The sequence below is a fragment of the Heterocephalus glaber genome, unplaced genomic scaffold (assembly GCF_053883595.1).
Source record: "Heterocephalus glaber isolate CG9 unplaced genomic scaffold, H.glaber_assembly_v1.0 deba00000347, whole genome shotgun sequence".
Taxonomy (NCBI): Eukaryota; Metazoa; Chordata; class Mammalia; order Rodentia; family Bathyergidae; genus Heterocephalus; species Heterocephalus glaber.
In genome coordinates, this window is record NW_028258143.1 from 48,688,429 (window position 1) to 48,701,599 (window position 13,171).

At 38.0% G+C, this 13,171-nt stretch overlaps 1 protein-coding gene across 5 annotated transcripts in view; it reads left to right on the plus strand.

Annotated features, from left to right (window-relative positions):
- Cers6 (ceramide synthase 6) overlaps positions 1-13,171 on the plus strand; it is a 299,942-nt gene that overhangs the window by 99,235 nt on the left and 187,536 nt on the right. For all 5 annotated transcript variants that reach the window (XM_004857610.4, XM_004857611.4, XM_087199926.1 and 2 more), the window contains exon 3: positions 5,158-5,288. In XM_004857610.4, the coding sequence (XP_004857667.1) occupies positions 5,158-5,288 (131 nt within the window). The remainder of the gene's footprint in view (positions 1-5,157; positions 5,289-13,171) is intronic.

Genomic DNA, 13,171 nt, shown 5'->3' on the forward strand with positions numbered 1-13,171 from the left:
GCAATTTAGCAATTTAATGAGATCCTCTCTCAAAATAAAAACATAGAAATAGAGCTGGGAATGTAAGCTCAGTGTGAAGGTCCTGGGTTCAGTCCCCAGTTCTACAAAAAGCAAAAGCAAAACCAAAACAAAACAAAATTTATTGAGCATATAGGCATATGCTCTTTTCATCATTCAGATGATTAGCATTTCTAAGATACATGAATGGCTGGGTTCATTCCCAGTAGTGTTAGAAATTATATTTGCTCTTTCTTCTTTTTAAATTGTGCATATTTAAGGTATGCAGTATGATGTTTTGATATACATAGAATGGTTATTATACAAACAATTAACATACATGTTCACAATTCACATATCAATTCACAAAAGAATTCTAACATACTCTTAAAAATAGGTAGTTCTTTTAACCTATATGAAAGCAGAGAAAAATTTAAAAGCCATTCATTTTTTCTTTTTTTTTTTTTTTGTACTGGGGATCAAACTCAGGACCTTGTGCCTGCAAGGCAGGCATGGTGCCACTATGCCAAATCCCTGGTCCCATTTCTTCTTTATTGTGCCAGTTAAACATCCATATCAAACTCCGACAAAGATTTCATCCCCCCAAATACTGGAGACTAGTCATACTTAGTAGTATCTTAAATTATATATGGGCAAACAGAATCCAGTTTTTCATGAAGAAAGACAATGATAACACAATAAAGGAATTATCATAACTAAATAAAATTTATTCTAGAAATGCAGGCTCTTTTCTGTATTCAATATTTTTTAAAATTCATAGAATTCATCATATTAATATTCCTCTAAAGAGGAAAAAATACATGATACTCCATGAATGTGAACTCTAACATCTTTTTAATTAAAATAAAATGATCCAACGAGGGCTAGGTGCTTTACATGGTAAATGTACGTATTTGTATCTCAGTCTCCAATCTGACCTCTTGTTTAATGAGAAAATGAAAGGTATTTCCACTGAAGGCCAGAACAGGCAGAAACACCTCTTATAATCTGTTCTACACTGTACTGAATTTAAATTGAACTAACAAGCAGACAAGAGGAAAAAAACTATAAAAATTTGAAAGGAGGAGGCAAAACTATTACTACTTGACAATTTATTCATTCCAGAAATATTTATGGGGTCCTGCTATAATCTAGGTATTGGTAAAAAAAAAAAAAAAACTAAGGTTTTACTTTGTGATCTTACATTCTAGTAATACACTATTTTGTGTTTGTATATCTAGAAATGTAAGGGTATCGAGTGAAAACTATAAATAATATGAAATTTTAATTCGGAATTAAAGAAAATGTGGCATTTACACTCAGTGGAGTACCACTCTTCCATAAAGAAGAATAGTCTTGAGTCATTTGTTGAAAAGTGGATGCACCTTGAGAGCGTAATGTTAAGTGAGACCAGATACACAAGCTTAAGTATCACATGGTTCCTTTTATATGAGAAGCCCAGAGTAAAAATAAAGAGAAAAATAAAAGATAACAAGAAGGAGGGAGATAGATTATTCTCAAAGGGGAAGAAGATCAAAGATGGGGGAGAGGAATAAGGGAAGGAAAGAGGATGCAAAAAAGGAATTGGAGTGTGTTGTGTACATGTACGAACTCCACATAAGGAGTATCAGTGCTGTGTACTGCCAAGATGCACTCCTCACAAAGGGAAGAGAATCAAAAGAAATGGGTGGGAGCCGGGGATGTAGCTCAGTGGTTCCGCCACCTGCCTCACAAGCCCAAGGTCCAGAGTTTGATTCCCGGTACCAAAAAAAAAAAAAAAAAGGAAAAGAAATGGGTGGAAGGACAGGCAGGGAAGGGAAAGTAGGTGAAAAAGGAATTAAGATGTGTTATGTACATACACCAACTTCCCACAAGAAATGTAAACATTGTGTACTGCAAACATGTACTGATAAACTAAAAATTTTTAAAAAACCCATTGGCTTTCATATCTATGCAAACTATAGGCGATTAAAAATGATAAGAAAATGTATTATTTACAATAGAAACAAACAAAATCCCTAGGAATAAACATGAGATATGTGCAATATCTATATGAGGCAAGTTTTCAAACATTTTTAAAGGACATAAAGACAAATTGAAGAAGAATGTTAATTCACCTTATATTAACTTAGGAAGTTGGTGTGATACTAAAATTACCAGCATACTTGCTTGTATGACCAATTTGTTTATTTTGAAAATAGGCTATTTCATGTAGAAAAATAAAGATTTCTGAGAAAACTAACTGGATATTAATGGTACATGAATAATAAATCAATTAAAGAGTAGACTATTATTTCAGTGAGGATTAGATGAATAATAGTATTGGGATATTGGGTAGCCATCAGGAAAAGTTAGATTCATACCTCACACTGAATCTCTCACATGTTTCAAATGCACTAAAGATTTGAATAAATCAAACTCCTACATGTATTAGAAGAAAACCTGGGATAATTTTTTGAACATTTAGACTAAAGATGGCTTTTCTAATTATGACTCAGAATTGAGAGGCTATTTTAGAGGAGACTGGTAAATTCAAATGTATATTTTAAGCAAACTTCTGCAAGTAAAACAAGCAAAAACACCCTAAGCAAATTCTAAAGCGCAAATGGCATACTGGTAGAAAGTGTGCAACTCATAGCATTAAGGTTTATAGCCCTAAAATATAAAATCCTACAAATCAATAAAGGAAATATCATCAAATCAAGAAAAATATAGGCAGTGGACATGAGCATACTCTTTACAAAAAAGGAAGTACAAAGCATTTTTAAAAACATCTGAAAAGATGCTTTTTTCATAAAAAGAAACAATGAAAACTATGCTGGGGTACAATTTTTGTATATCAGACTGGAAAATGCAAAAAATGTCATATGCTCCATTGAGATGGCTTTGGAAAATGGGTGCTCTTGCTTGTGAGTATAAATTCATAAGAGTACCAGTGAGAGTAATTTTTATATCAAAATAAGTTACAGGAAAAAAAATAAGTTACGGAATCATAGACCTCTTTGATCTACAATTTTTTTATTCCAGGAATTTATTCCACAGATCAATCTGTTCAAAATGACCAATGGCAAGCTTATTTATTGCACCCTTATTTATTGCAGAGGTTTGGATGCTATGTTAATGTCTACTAATAGTAGAATGTGTAAGTAAACCATACTATATTCCTCCAGTTCTACAAAAGAATGAGGGCATTTTCTGAATAGTGATATGGAAATATTCCAAGGATATATTGTAAAGCAAAAAAATCCAAAGTCCAGAGCAAAGTTCATAATATGCAACCATTTGTGTGATCAGGGTGGGGATATAAAAATGTATTTTGCTCAGACTTATGTAATCAGTTTTGCTTATAGTTACATGAGGTAACTCTGGAAGGAAACTGATTTATAACTATGGTTACCTGTTAAGAAAGGGGAAAGAGGGGCTGAGAGAACAGGAAACAAAGTTGGAAGGTGAAACTTTAGACCTTTTTTTTTTTTTTGGTACCAGGAATCAAACTCGGGACCTTGCGCTTGCAAAGCAGGCGGTGGAACCACTGAGCTAAATCCCTGGCCCCTGATCATTTTTTAATTTGTGATCCCTTTGTTTCCTTTATTAATGAACTTAGAAAATAGATTAATATTAAAAATGAATTTCTCCAGAAAAATGGTATAGCCAACATATGTTGTAGGCAGCGAGGGTTCTTGTTCTCAGTTTTGATGAGGAGAGATATGAAAGTGTAGACTGCATCATCACTGGTAAAAAGAACTCAAATAACATTTACAGGCACAAGGTCAGTACAATTTGTATCCTAAGGCCCTTTGCTGTGTTTACTGGGTGTCTGAGTGTCCTCGTCAGTTCAGACTGCTGTGACAGAATACAATAATCTGGGTGGCTTAAATAGAGAACTTTTATTTCTCACACTTCTAGAGTCTGGAAATCTGAGAGCCAGGTGCCAGCATGGTCTAGTTCTTAGTAAAAGTCCTCTTCTTCACATGGCAGAGAGAGGGGAGGTCAGCTCTCTGGTGTGTCTTCTTACAAGGCCACTAATACCATCAGGAGTGCTCCATCTTCATGACCTCCAAAATCCATCACACTGGGAAGTAGTTTCAACATACGAATTTTGGGTGGCACACACCCGTTGAGTTGCTTGAGATGCTTTTTAGAATGGTGTCACATGTGCATTCCACCCTTATGACCTGGGGGCTGATCCACCTGCCTTCTCTCTACTCCCCTCTCAGCTATTTCCCTGATCATTAATATTAAAACACAGAATAAATAAAGGAATGGAAGTCACGCAGCTTAGTTTTATTCTATAGCAGATCTCCCTTACCTGATCATTGCTGGGATACCTTTGAACATAATTGAGAGAAAGGAGAAAGAGAAGAGAACTGACATTTGCTCAATTTTATGTACATTTGCACATTTAGTTCTTACCAAAATCCCATTTAGGTTGACTAACAACATTTATTTTTATAGATGTGGAAACTGAGGCTCAGGGAAGTCAGTGGAGTAAGGAAATGGACCTTTTGCTACTTGTTTCAGTACCATCTCTATCCACTTTACCAAATTTGCTTTTTCAAGTAATGCATAGTCTTAGTAAAAGACTTAATGTATGATCCAGTTGAAAGCAGTAACTAAGAAAAAGAATACATGAAAAATATGTGTAGGATGGGAAAATGGAGGCAGAGAAAACGTGTTTAGTATAAGGGTTCCTTAGGCTGAAGTGAGGTAGTTTGGAATTTTTCTGTGCTTTTTGTCTGTCCTGCATTATCCAGATATGTAATGGGCGAGTCTGACTTTTTTTTTCTCGAGAAAGTGAAGTACCTAAATGATGCCTCTTTGCAAATTCTCCTTGACTAGACCCCCTTTCCTTGAGGGCTGATGGGGCTGACTCAGCCACTTGGCTGTTCCATCAAACTGGGTTGCCACTTAGGAAGCACATAGCTGATCAGGAGATCAGCTTTACAGAGAGATTCATGCCTTTTCATCACATTTCCTAATGAGTGATTATTTATGTTCTGTTAATGTTAGGCCTAGGCCCTCATGGTAAGTAGAGAAATCTCAATAGCAAATAATAAACATAGAAGAAAAAAACCAAACTCAGATATACACAAGGGCAGATCTGTTTATGGTGAAAGTGAGACTGGATTGGAAATGATTTTCCTGCACTGTGTTTCATAGCATCCAGATGAGAAGAGATTGGAAGGCCTCTCCAAGCAGCTGGACTGGGATGTTCGAAGCATTCAGCGCTGGTTTCGGCAAAGACGCAACCAGGAGAAGCCCAGCACCCTGACGAGATTCTGTGAGAGCATGTAAGTCGCTTTTCTTTCCTTTCTGAAAGAAAAACCTGCCTCTGTGTTCATGCTGTCCCTGAGGTGAAAAATTAACAGATCTGTACAGGCTCTAGCAACCCTTTATAAAGCATGCCATCTGGTAGGAACATAATTGGGGAAAAATAGGGGACAGTCGGGTATAAGGATCTGCAAATTCCACTTCGGATCCAGTAAATGGAGCTCACTTCCTAATGATGATCTGCCAAATTAAGTAGATTATGAGGACTTTCCGTGGTATTTTCACCATCCATATTTGAAATGTAGCATTAAAAGCCTTTACTTTTACCTGTGATGGTAGTTTGAATTTTAATAGAAGGGAATTCATCAAGGCGTGTTTTTCCATTGAGAAGAACTGAGATATTAGGGTATGTTATTAGAGGGTCAAAACAATGTCCTACATTTCTGGAGATTTGAGAAATGGCTATTGTGTTCTATTCCTGGGGAAGTTAAATGAAGCATTTCTTGAAGGTAGGGGATAGAATGAAAGTCTCTTCTATTTCTGAAATAGGAACTTCAGAATGTGTAAATTATATGTCAGAAAAGCTGTTACAAATAATAAAAGACCTCAAAGTGATATGTTAAGATAAAGTTACTCAATACACTTAGAAAAATCAGAAGAAGAAATATTGAAGCCTAGAGCACATCCCCTACAAAGCGGAGAGTGTGCCTAGGTCAGTGCCTGACCTAGGATATGACTATTCCTTTGTCTAATAGCTCTTTCTCTAGGCGGTGAGCTTTCCCGACACCTGGTTGTTTGCACAGCAGTGCTGTCAGTGAGCTCTCTTCGTTGCAGGCCCTTTCCATTTGGGGTTAGACTTGCATTTTCAAGTTTGGCTTCAATTAGGCCAAAAAAAGTATTTTAGCAATTGCAATCTAAGACCTAGAGGGAAACTTAATATTATAGGAGAATGAATGGGACAGAATGAGATCGTAAATTCCTGGGGCTGTGTAAAAATAAAACTCACGAATAGCATCTTCACGAGGTCAGAATTTTTATAAAATCTAGAAAAACCACCAAGAAGATACAATCTGTGAAACCCTTCCTGTAATTAAATTCAGTAGCAGTTTATGGAAGGATTTATGGGCCCGGGTCCCTGTTCAAAAGCTGGAATTGTTTCCTTAAGGCACCATGCCACATATACAAAGGGCCTGGGCCCCATCATTGAGCCAGGAGTCTGAACAGGCCCCACATGCTTGAATTCACATGCTCCCTTTCCCCCCTCCAATTTGGTTACTCAGTGCTGGCCCCTTCTGAACTATACTGAGTTGAAGGTCATTATTTTCAAGTATCAATGTGTACAGGCATTAGTCATCTGGGGATCTTGGTACAGTGCAGGTACTGATTCAGTTGGTCTGGGATGGCAGCTGAAATTCTCCTCCTCCTCTCTCCACTCTTCCTCTTCATCATCCTCCTCCTCTTTCTTCTTTTTGAAAAATTAATTCTTTTGGTACACTTTTGATATACATAATGATCACATTCCTCATAGGGAATTAGTACCTGTACATAATATGTCTTGATTCTTCTTTTTTCCCCAATGCCCTCCCCTCCTTCTTTACAGAAGCTCTGTTTCCATTTTTTCCTTTTCCCTCCTTTCCCTTCTCCTCTCTCCTCCATCGTTCCCCTTTCCATTTGAACATTTTCTTCCTACTCCCTCATATCTATCATCCATTTTAATCATCACTGTTTTTTGTTTTGGTAGGACTAGGGATTGAACCCAGAGTTTTCTCACTGATATACATCCTCAGCATCTCCTTTTTTCCATTTTGAGACAAGTTCTTATGAAATCACCCAGGCTGGGCTTGAACTTGGAATCCTTAGCCTTCCAAAGTGCTTGGTGTACAGTTGTGTGCCACCACACCCACCTGAGATTCTGCATTTTTAACAAGGTTACAGTTAAAAATGGTGGTTCATGGACTGCATTTTGAATAGCAAGGATCAACACTAGACTCATTTCTACGTTTTTTCCCTGAATTCAACTGGCCTTTACCTACAAACCCAAATAAACAGAACAGTCATAGTCACAGTCAATTGTAAATATTTCTAAATGATTGCTAGAGCCATGGCAATGTGGATGCACAGTGCTGGGGAGTGAACCAGTGTATGAAGTATACATTATGCTCTTTTGCCCGGGAAGCTTATAACAGGGGCAAAGAGGCAAGACCTAATATCTGAGCATGTGTGGGTTGATGATAGATATTTTTAAAAAGTGGTTACGTTTATTAAACAACTAATGTGGACAGTCAGTGTCTAATGATTAAAGGAAAAAAAAAGTCAACCATGGGTTGGAGGCACACAGGAGTTGCTGGAAGTAGCCCTGAATCAATGCCAGTGGCCTTTGACCACTCTGTTGCATGAGATAGTGTCAGTGAACTCTTGTTTTGACTCTCTCTTCCTTGGCTTTGGGGTTGGCAGTAGATTCTTCTGCTTTCCCAAGGACTTTTGTCTGCATTATTTATTCAGCATTTCTCTGTGGTCTTTATTGGGCTACTTCTCCAGATTTAGTTTTCAAACTCTTAGTTTTCTTACTCTGTCTTCCGTTTTCTGTATAGAAGTCATTTCCTCTCACCAACCTCTACCGAAGCCCTGTGCCTAGTGCAGGCATTCCCCTGAGGCATTTCTCTGCTGTTTCCAGCTGGCACCTCTGATTTACTTCCAGTCTCCTTGTACTCTTGTATTTGATGCCTCTGTTTTGTATAAGACGGAAAACTCAAACCAGTTGCCCACTGAGTTCCAAGAATTCTTTGTAAATCCACCACTACAGGCAGGTCCTGTTTGTTCTTGTAGGTCTCCTTGCCTCTCATTCTCAGAGGCATTTTGCTTGCTACACCCTTTCCCCAAGAACCCAAACATTATCCTCAAGTTCTACTATTCCCACATTCTGGTGCCTTGAAACTGATTTTTCTCCAACTCCAAAGTCTTAGTCTCCCAGGCTGAGAACTAGTCTGGCCTTTGCCTGTTTGACGTCAGTCCTTCAAATGACCTCTTGATTCCAGAGGGCTGTGTTTTCACTGTGTGTACCTTCTTCCTTCCCGTTGGACTCGTGCGTTGTCCCTGTCCCGGAACACCTACTTCCTCTGCTTGTCCGCACGGCCCCTACCCATTCCTCAGATCCCAGCCCTCTCTGGAGTGTGACCTGATGTTGGATCTGTGAGCACAACTTCTGCCCTCAGGGACAAATAGTAATTACCAATGATTTCATATTAAGTCGCATGGTGTTTTATGTGGTTCCTTAACTGTTTTCTTATAGTGGCCATCTGTTCCACCCCAATTATGTCATTAGTGCTTGCTGAAGAGCACAGAGCCTGTCGCTTGTCCTTGTGTCCTTTTTTTGAGACAGAGTCTCATTATTAGTTTGGGCTGACCTTGAACTCACTATGCAGTACTCTTAGCAAACCAAACTCTTAGCCATCCTCCTGCCTCAGCCTCCCAAGTGCTGGGATTACAGGCATGTGCCACCACACTTGGCTTCTTGTGTCTTTTTAAAAAAAATTTTAGTTTATTAGTATATCCTTCTTAGCCTTTACCGTAAATACAACCTCTACCAAAAAAGTGTTTATCAAATAACTGTGTGTTAAAATGGCTTCGTTCTTAAAGGAGCTGCTGACCTCACTTGCCATTTGTCCCACAACTGAATTGTGCCTGCTGTACAGTGACTTAGCATAAAATCTCAGCAGTCTGGGAGGCCAAGGCAGAAGAAGGAGGATCACAGGTTTGAGCCTAGCCTGACCAACTTAGTGACTTAGTGAGATTCTGTCTAAAAAAAAAAAAGGGCTGGGAATGTAGCTCAATGTGAAGGTCCTGGGTTCAATCTCCTGTACTAATTTGGGGAGTGTAGATACAGGACCAAAGTGCAAAAAATCAGTAGTTTTTAAAAACTATATTAATAGTTTTTGCTTAAGAAAATAGAATCCCTTAAGGGAATTATGTTTCATCTTTCATCAGTGTGGATAGCACCAGTGTGCATGCCCAGCAGTGCTTGCGAGCATCTGCCAGTGTGCCTGATCTTTGGCACGTCCGTTTAATGCAGACGGATCGAGTGGAAGTTGCTCGCTGAGTAATGTGCTGAAATATTGATGCGAGTTTTTTCCCTCTTGCTTGATGTCAGTCATTCACAGCTGTGTCAGTTTTGATAACTCTTTCTTCCAGAAACGTTTAAATCCTCACTGGCAACTGAAATAGAGTTTTTCAAGAGAGAGAGGGAGAGAGAGCAAGCAAAAAATTTATGAAAATGAAATGTTACGTCTTGAGACATTTGAGGAGAAACTGGTTCAGAATGGAAGCCTGCACCACCCTTTGGGACCATCCTGAAATGATGCCATCCTTCTCCAACAACTGTAGCAGAGCTTTATGTTTTATCGTTCAGGATAATATAAAATAAGCAATGTGTGCAATAAAAATATCCACAGGGTGAAACAGAAAGAAACAGAGAAAGTTACCAGAATAAGTGGCTTTCTTGTCAGTTGTGCCCAACCTATGCTCATCAGTTTTGAATATCATGTAGTACATTTAATAGCAGATATGATAGAGTAAATATTTATATTTGGCTTTCATTTAAGCAGTCTCCAGTTGACCAGAAGGGTGACTCTCCTATATGATAGCCTTAACATATATTATCGTCTATATTCCACAATGCAGATTAGTACTAATTTATTTGAACTGAAGCTTTCTCCACATGGTACTGAAGTTATAGAGCCTTATGTTGCATTTGATGAGGTGTTGAGATTCCCTTTTCTTTAGGAATTCCATTTTAGAGTTGATATGGACTAAAATTATTCCCAAATGACTGCCATATTTAGATACTTTTGTACAGCCGCAGAACCTTTTGAAATTGTGATCATACTTCTGCAGAGAAGCTTTGTGATTTTCTTCATTTGTGATTTTCTTCATTTGTGATTCACTTGAATTTAGGATAATTCATCAACTGGAAGCAAATGGCTTGAACAGTTGCCCTTAAGCCAACAGTTCAGGCATTGTGAATCTAAAGAGCTGTTTGTACTTGGATGAATCAACAGTGCTGTCTTGTGACTTTAGAAAGGAAGTGGAGCCTAATAATTGGGGTGGAGCAATGGGAGTGGAGTTGCACAGGAAACAGTTGTTGAGCCTCTTATGTCCCTTTATTTCAGAGCTGTCTTTGATCTGAGGGGATTGTGCAGGAAATATCTTCACTAAGTTTCTGTACCAGCCCCTGTTTACAAACAAAACAAAACAAAAAACATCTGAATATCTACCCTATTTCCACCTCTTGTAGCTTTTCAGGTGATGAGCAAAATTTTACCGCAGGGACAGCTCACTTCTGATTATTTTCTCCATCAGATCATGAGATAAGCATCTTTTGTAGAGTTTGGTACCAAAATTTTTCTGAAGATGGATGCAGTTTTTTTGGGGGGGGGCGGGGTGGATAAGAAAGAAGTATCTTCTGCAACAATAGCATCTCTTTTTTTTTTTCCAGTAGATGCTGGTCCTAAGTGTGAAAAAAATCTTAAGATGAATTTGGAGGATGACTGTCTCTGGGTTCTTGAAAACCGCAAGGTTGAGCTGTACTGTTGCTTTTGTGGCTATGGTAGTGGGTTGTTGGTGGTTAATACAAAATAGTCCCTGGGTTGCTGAACACCTGCTGTCATTCAGAGCACTTAGAGCCTAGTTAATGCTCAGTGAAAATCTTGGTTTTCTGGACCACTGTAAATAATTTTAAGTCTGTGGGTCGTATACAGGTCAATTTTAACTTTGTGCCAAAGGTCCCAAAACCTTTCTGTAAATGACTAAAAATTAAATATTTTAGACCATAATGGGCTTTGTTGCAATTACAACTCCGCTGTTGCAGCACAAAAACAGCCAGAGACAATGCAAATATGTGCGGCTGCATTCCAAGAAAACTTTATTTATGGATACTAAAATTTGAATATATCATTTTCATGTGTCATGCAGTATTTATTCTTTTATAATTTTCAACCATTAAAAAATATAAAAATTCTTAACTTCTGGGCCATACTGAAACAGATGGCTGGCTGGATTCTCCTGCAAGTAATGGTTGCTGAAGCCTTCCTTAGAGTTTCCGTTCTGTGCCAGGCACAGGTACCCACTTCTCAGAGCTTCCCTCATATAATGGAAACAGTAGAACAGACCTGTAGTTGGTATGCCAGTCTCCAGTATTCCTTGGACATGATGTCTTGAGGGTGTGCAAATTCTTTTAACCCAGCCTGGTTCTCTCTGAAGCTGTTAAGTATCTTCAAGATAGCATCATTTCATTTGCAAAAATTCTGAAGATGGAACTGGACTATGGGCAGTGTACTCTTTTGCCTTGAATACACTTTTGAAGCCCTGCTCCTTCTTTCTGTTCCACACCTACGAATAAACTCAGATTTTCCAATCCAATGAAGCCTCTCACAGTTAGGCTTCCTCTTCATGTATACTGGTTAGGCTTCCTCTTCATGTATACTGGTTAATTAAAGAAAACAGACTTTTGCTAAAAATATCAGACAGGCCATACCATGGTCAAGCTGGCTGCATATTAGCTACTTCTGTGCATTGCTTATGTTTGATTGGACAGTTTTTCTTTAGATCTTGCAATTTCTAAAGGCTTTTGTAGTAACAATTTTTTCAGTAATTTTGTCCAACATGGAGTTGGGTGGTGATAAAGAGGACAGACTATGCAGAGGAATGACTGAACTTATTAAGGCCCAATGTTTTTTAAAAAACTTAATTAATTTTATTGGTACATTTTAGATATACGTAATGCTCACATTCATCATAGAGAATTTGTCTCTGTATATGATGTATCTTGATTCTTCTTTTCTTCTCTTTTCCCTTTCCTCCCTTCAACTCCACTTTCTCCCCTTATTTACAAAAGCCTTTGTTTCCATTTTTTCCCTTCTTTTCTCTTCCTTCCTTTCTCCTCCTCCCTCCTTAGTTCCCCTTCCCATTTGAACATTTTCTTCCTATTTCACAATATCTAACATTTTGGTTCTTATTTACACTTTCGGTTTCTCACAGCAGAGAAACCATGTGATATTTGAACATGTGTGTCCAGTTTATTTCACGTAAGAGTATGGTCTCAAGGTACATTCATTTACCTAGCAATATCTAAAGTTTATTCTTCTTTATGGCAGACTAATACTCCATTGTATTAAAAAAACCCAAACTATATCTTCTTTATCCATTTCATCAGTTGATGGGCATTTGGGCTGTTACCAAGATTTAACTATTACAAACTGTGCTGCTGTAAACATAGGTGTACATATATAGCTGTGTTATGATTCTTTTAATTCTGTTAAGAAAATACTAAGAAGGGGACTAGCTGGATCAAATGGAACCTCTAATTTTAGTTTTTTGAGGAATCCCCACACTGATTTCCACAGTGGTTGCACCAGTCAACACTCCCAGCATCAGTGGAGAAGGATTCCTTTTCCCTCACAGCCCTGCCCGCATTTATTATTGGATGATTTCTTGATAATAGTCATTCTTTCTGTAGTGAGGTGAAATCTCAGTGTTGTTTTAATTTGCATTTCTCAGATGACCAGTGATGTTGAACATTGTTTCATATATTTGCCATTTGTACTTCTTCATCTGAGAAGTGTATTCATTTCTGATGCCCATTTTTTGATTGAGTCTTTGAATTTGAGGGGTCTGATTTTTTTGAGTTCTTTATATTTTCTAGATATTAGTCCTTTGTCTGAGGGACAGCTGGCAAAAATTGTTTCCCATTCTGAGAGTTTTCTCTTCACTCTGTTGGTGATTTCTTTTGCTTTGTTTAAGTTTTTTAAAATGAGATCCCAGTTGCTGATTCTTTGTAATATTTCCTGTGTGATCAGATTTTGTTCGTAAAGTCTTTATCTACACCTGTGTCTTCAAGAGTTCTACCTAT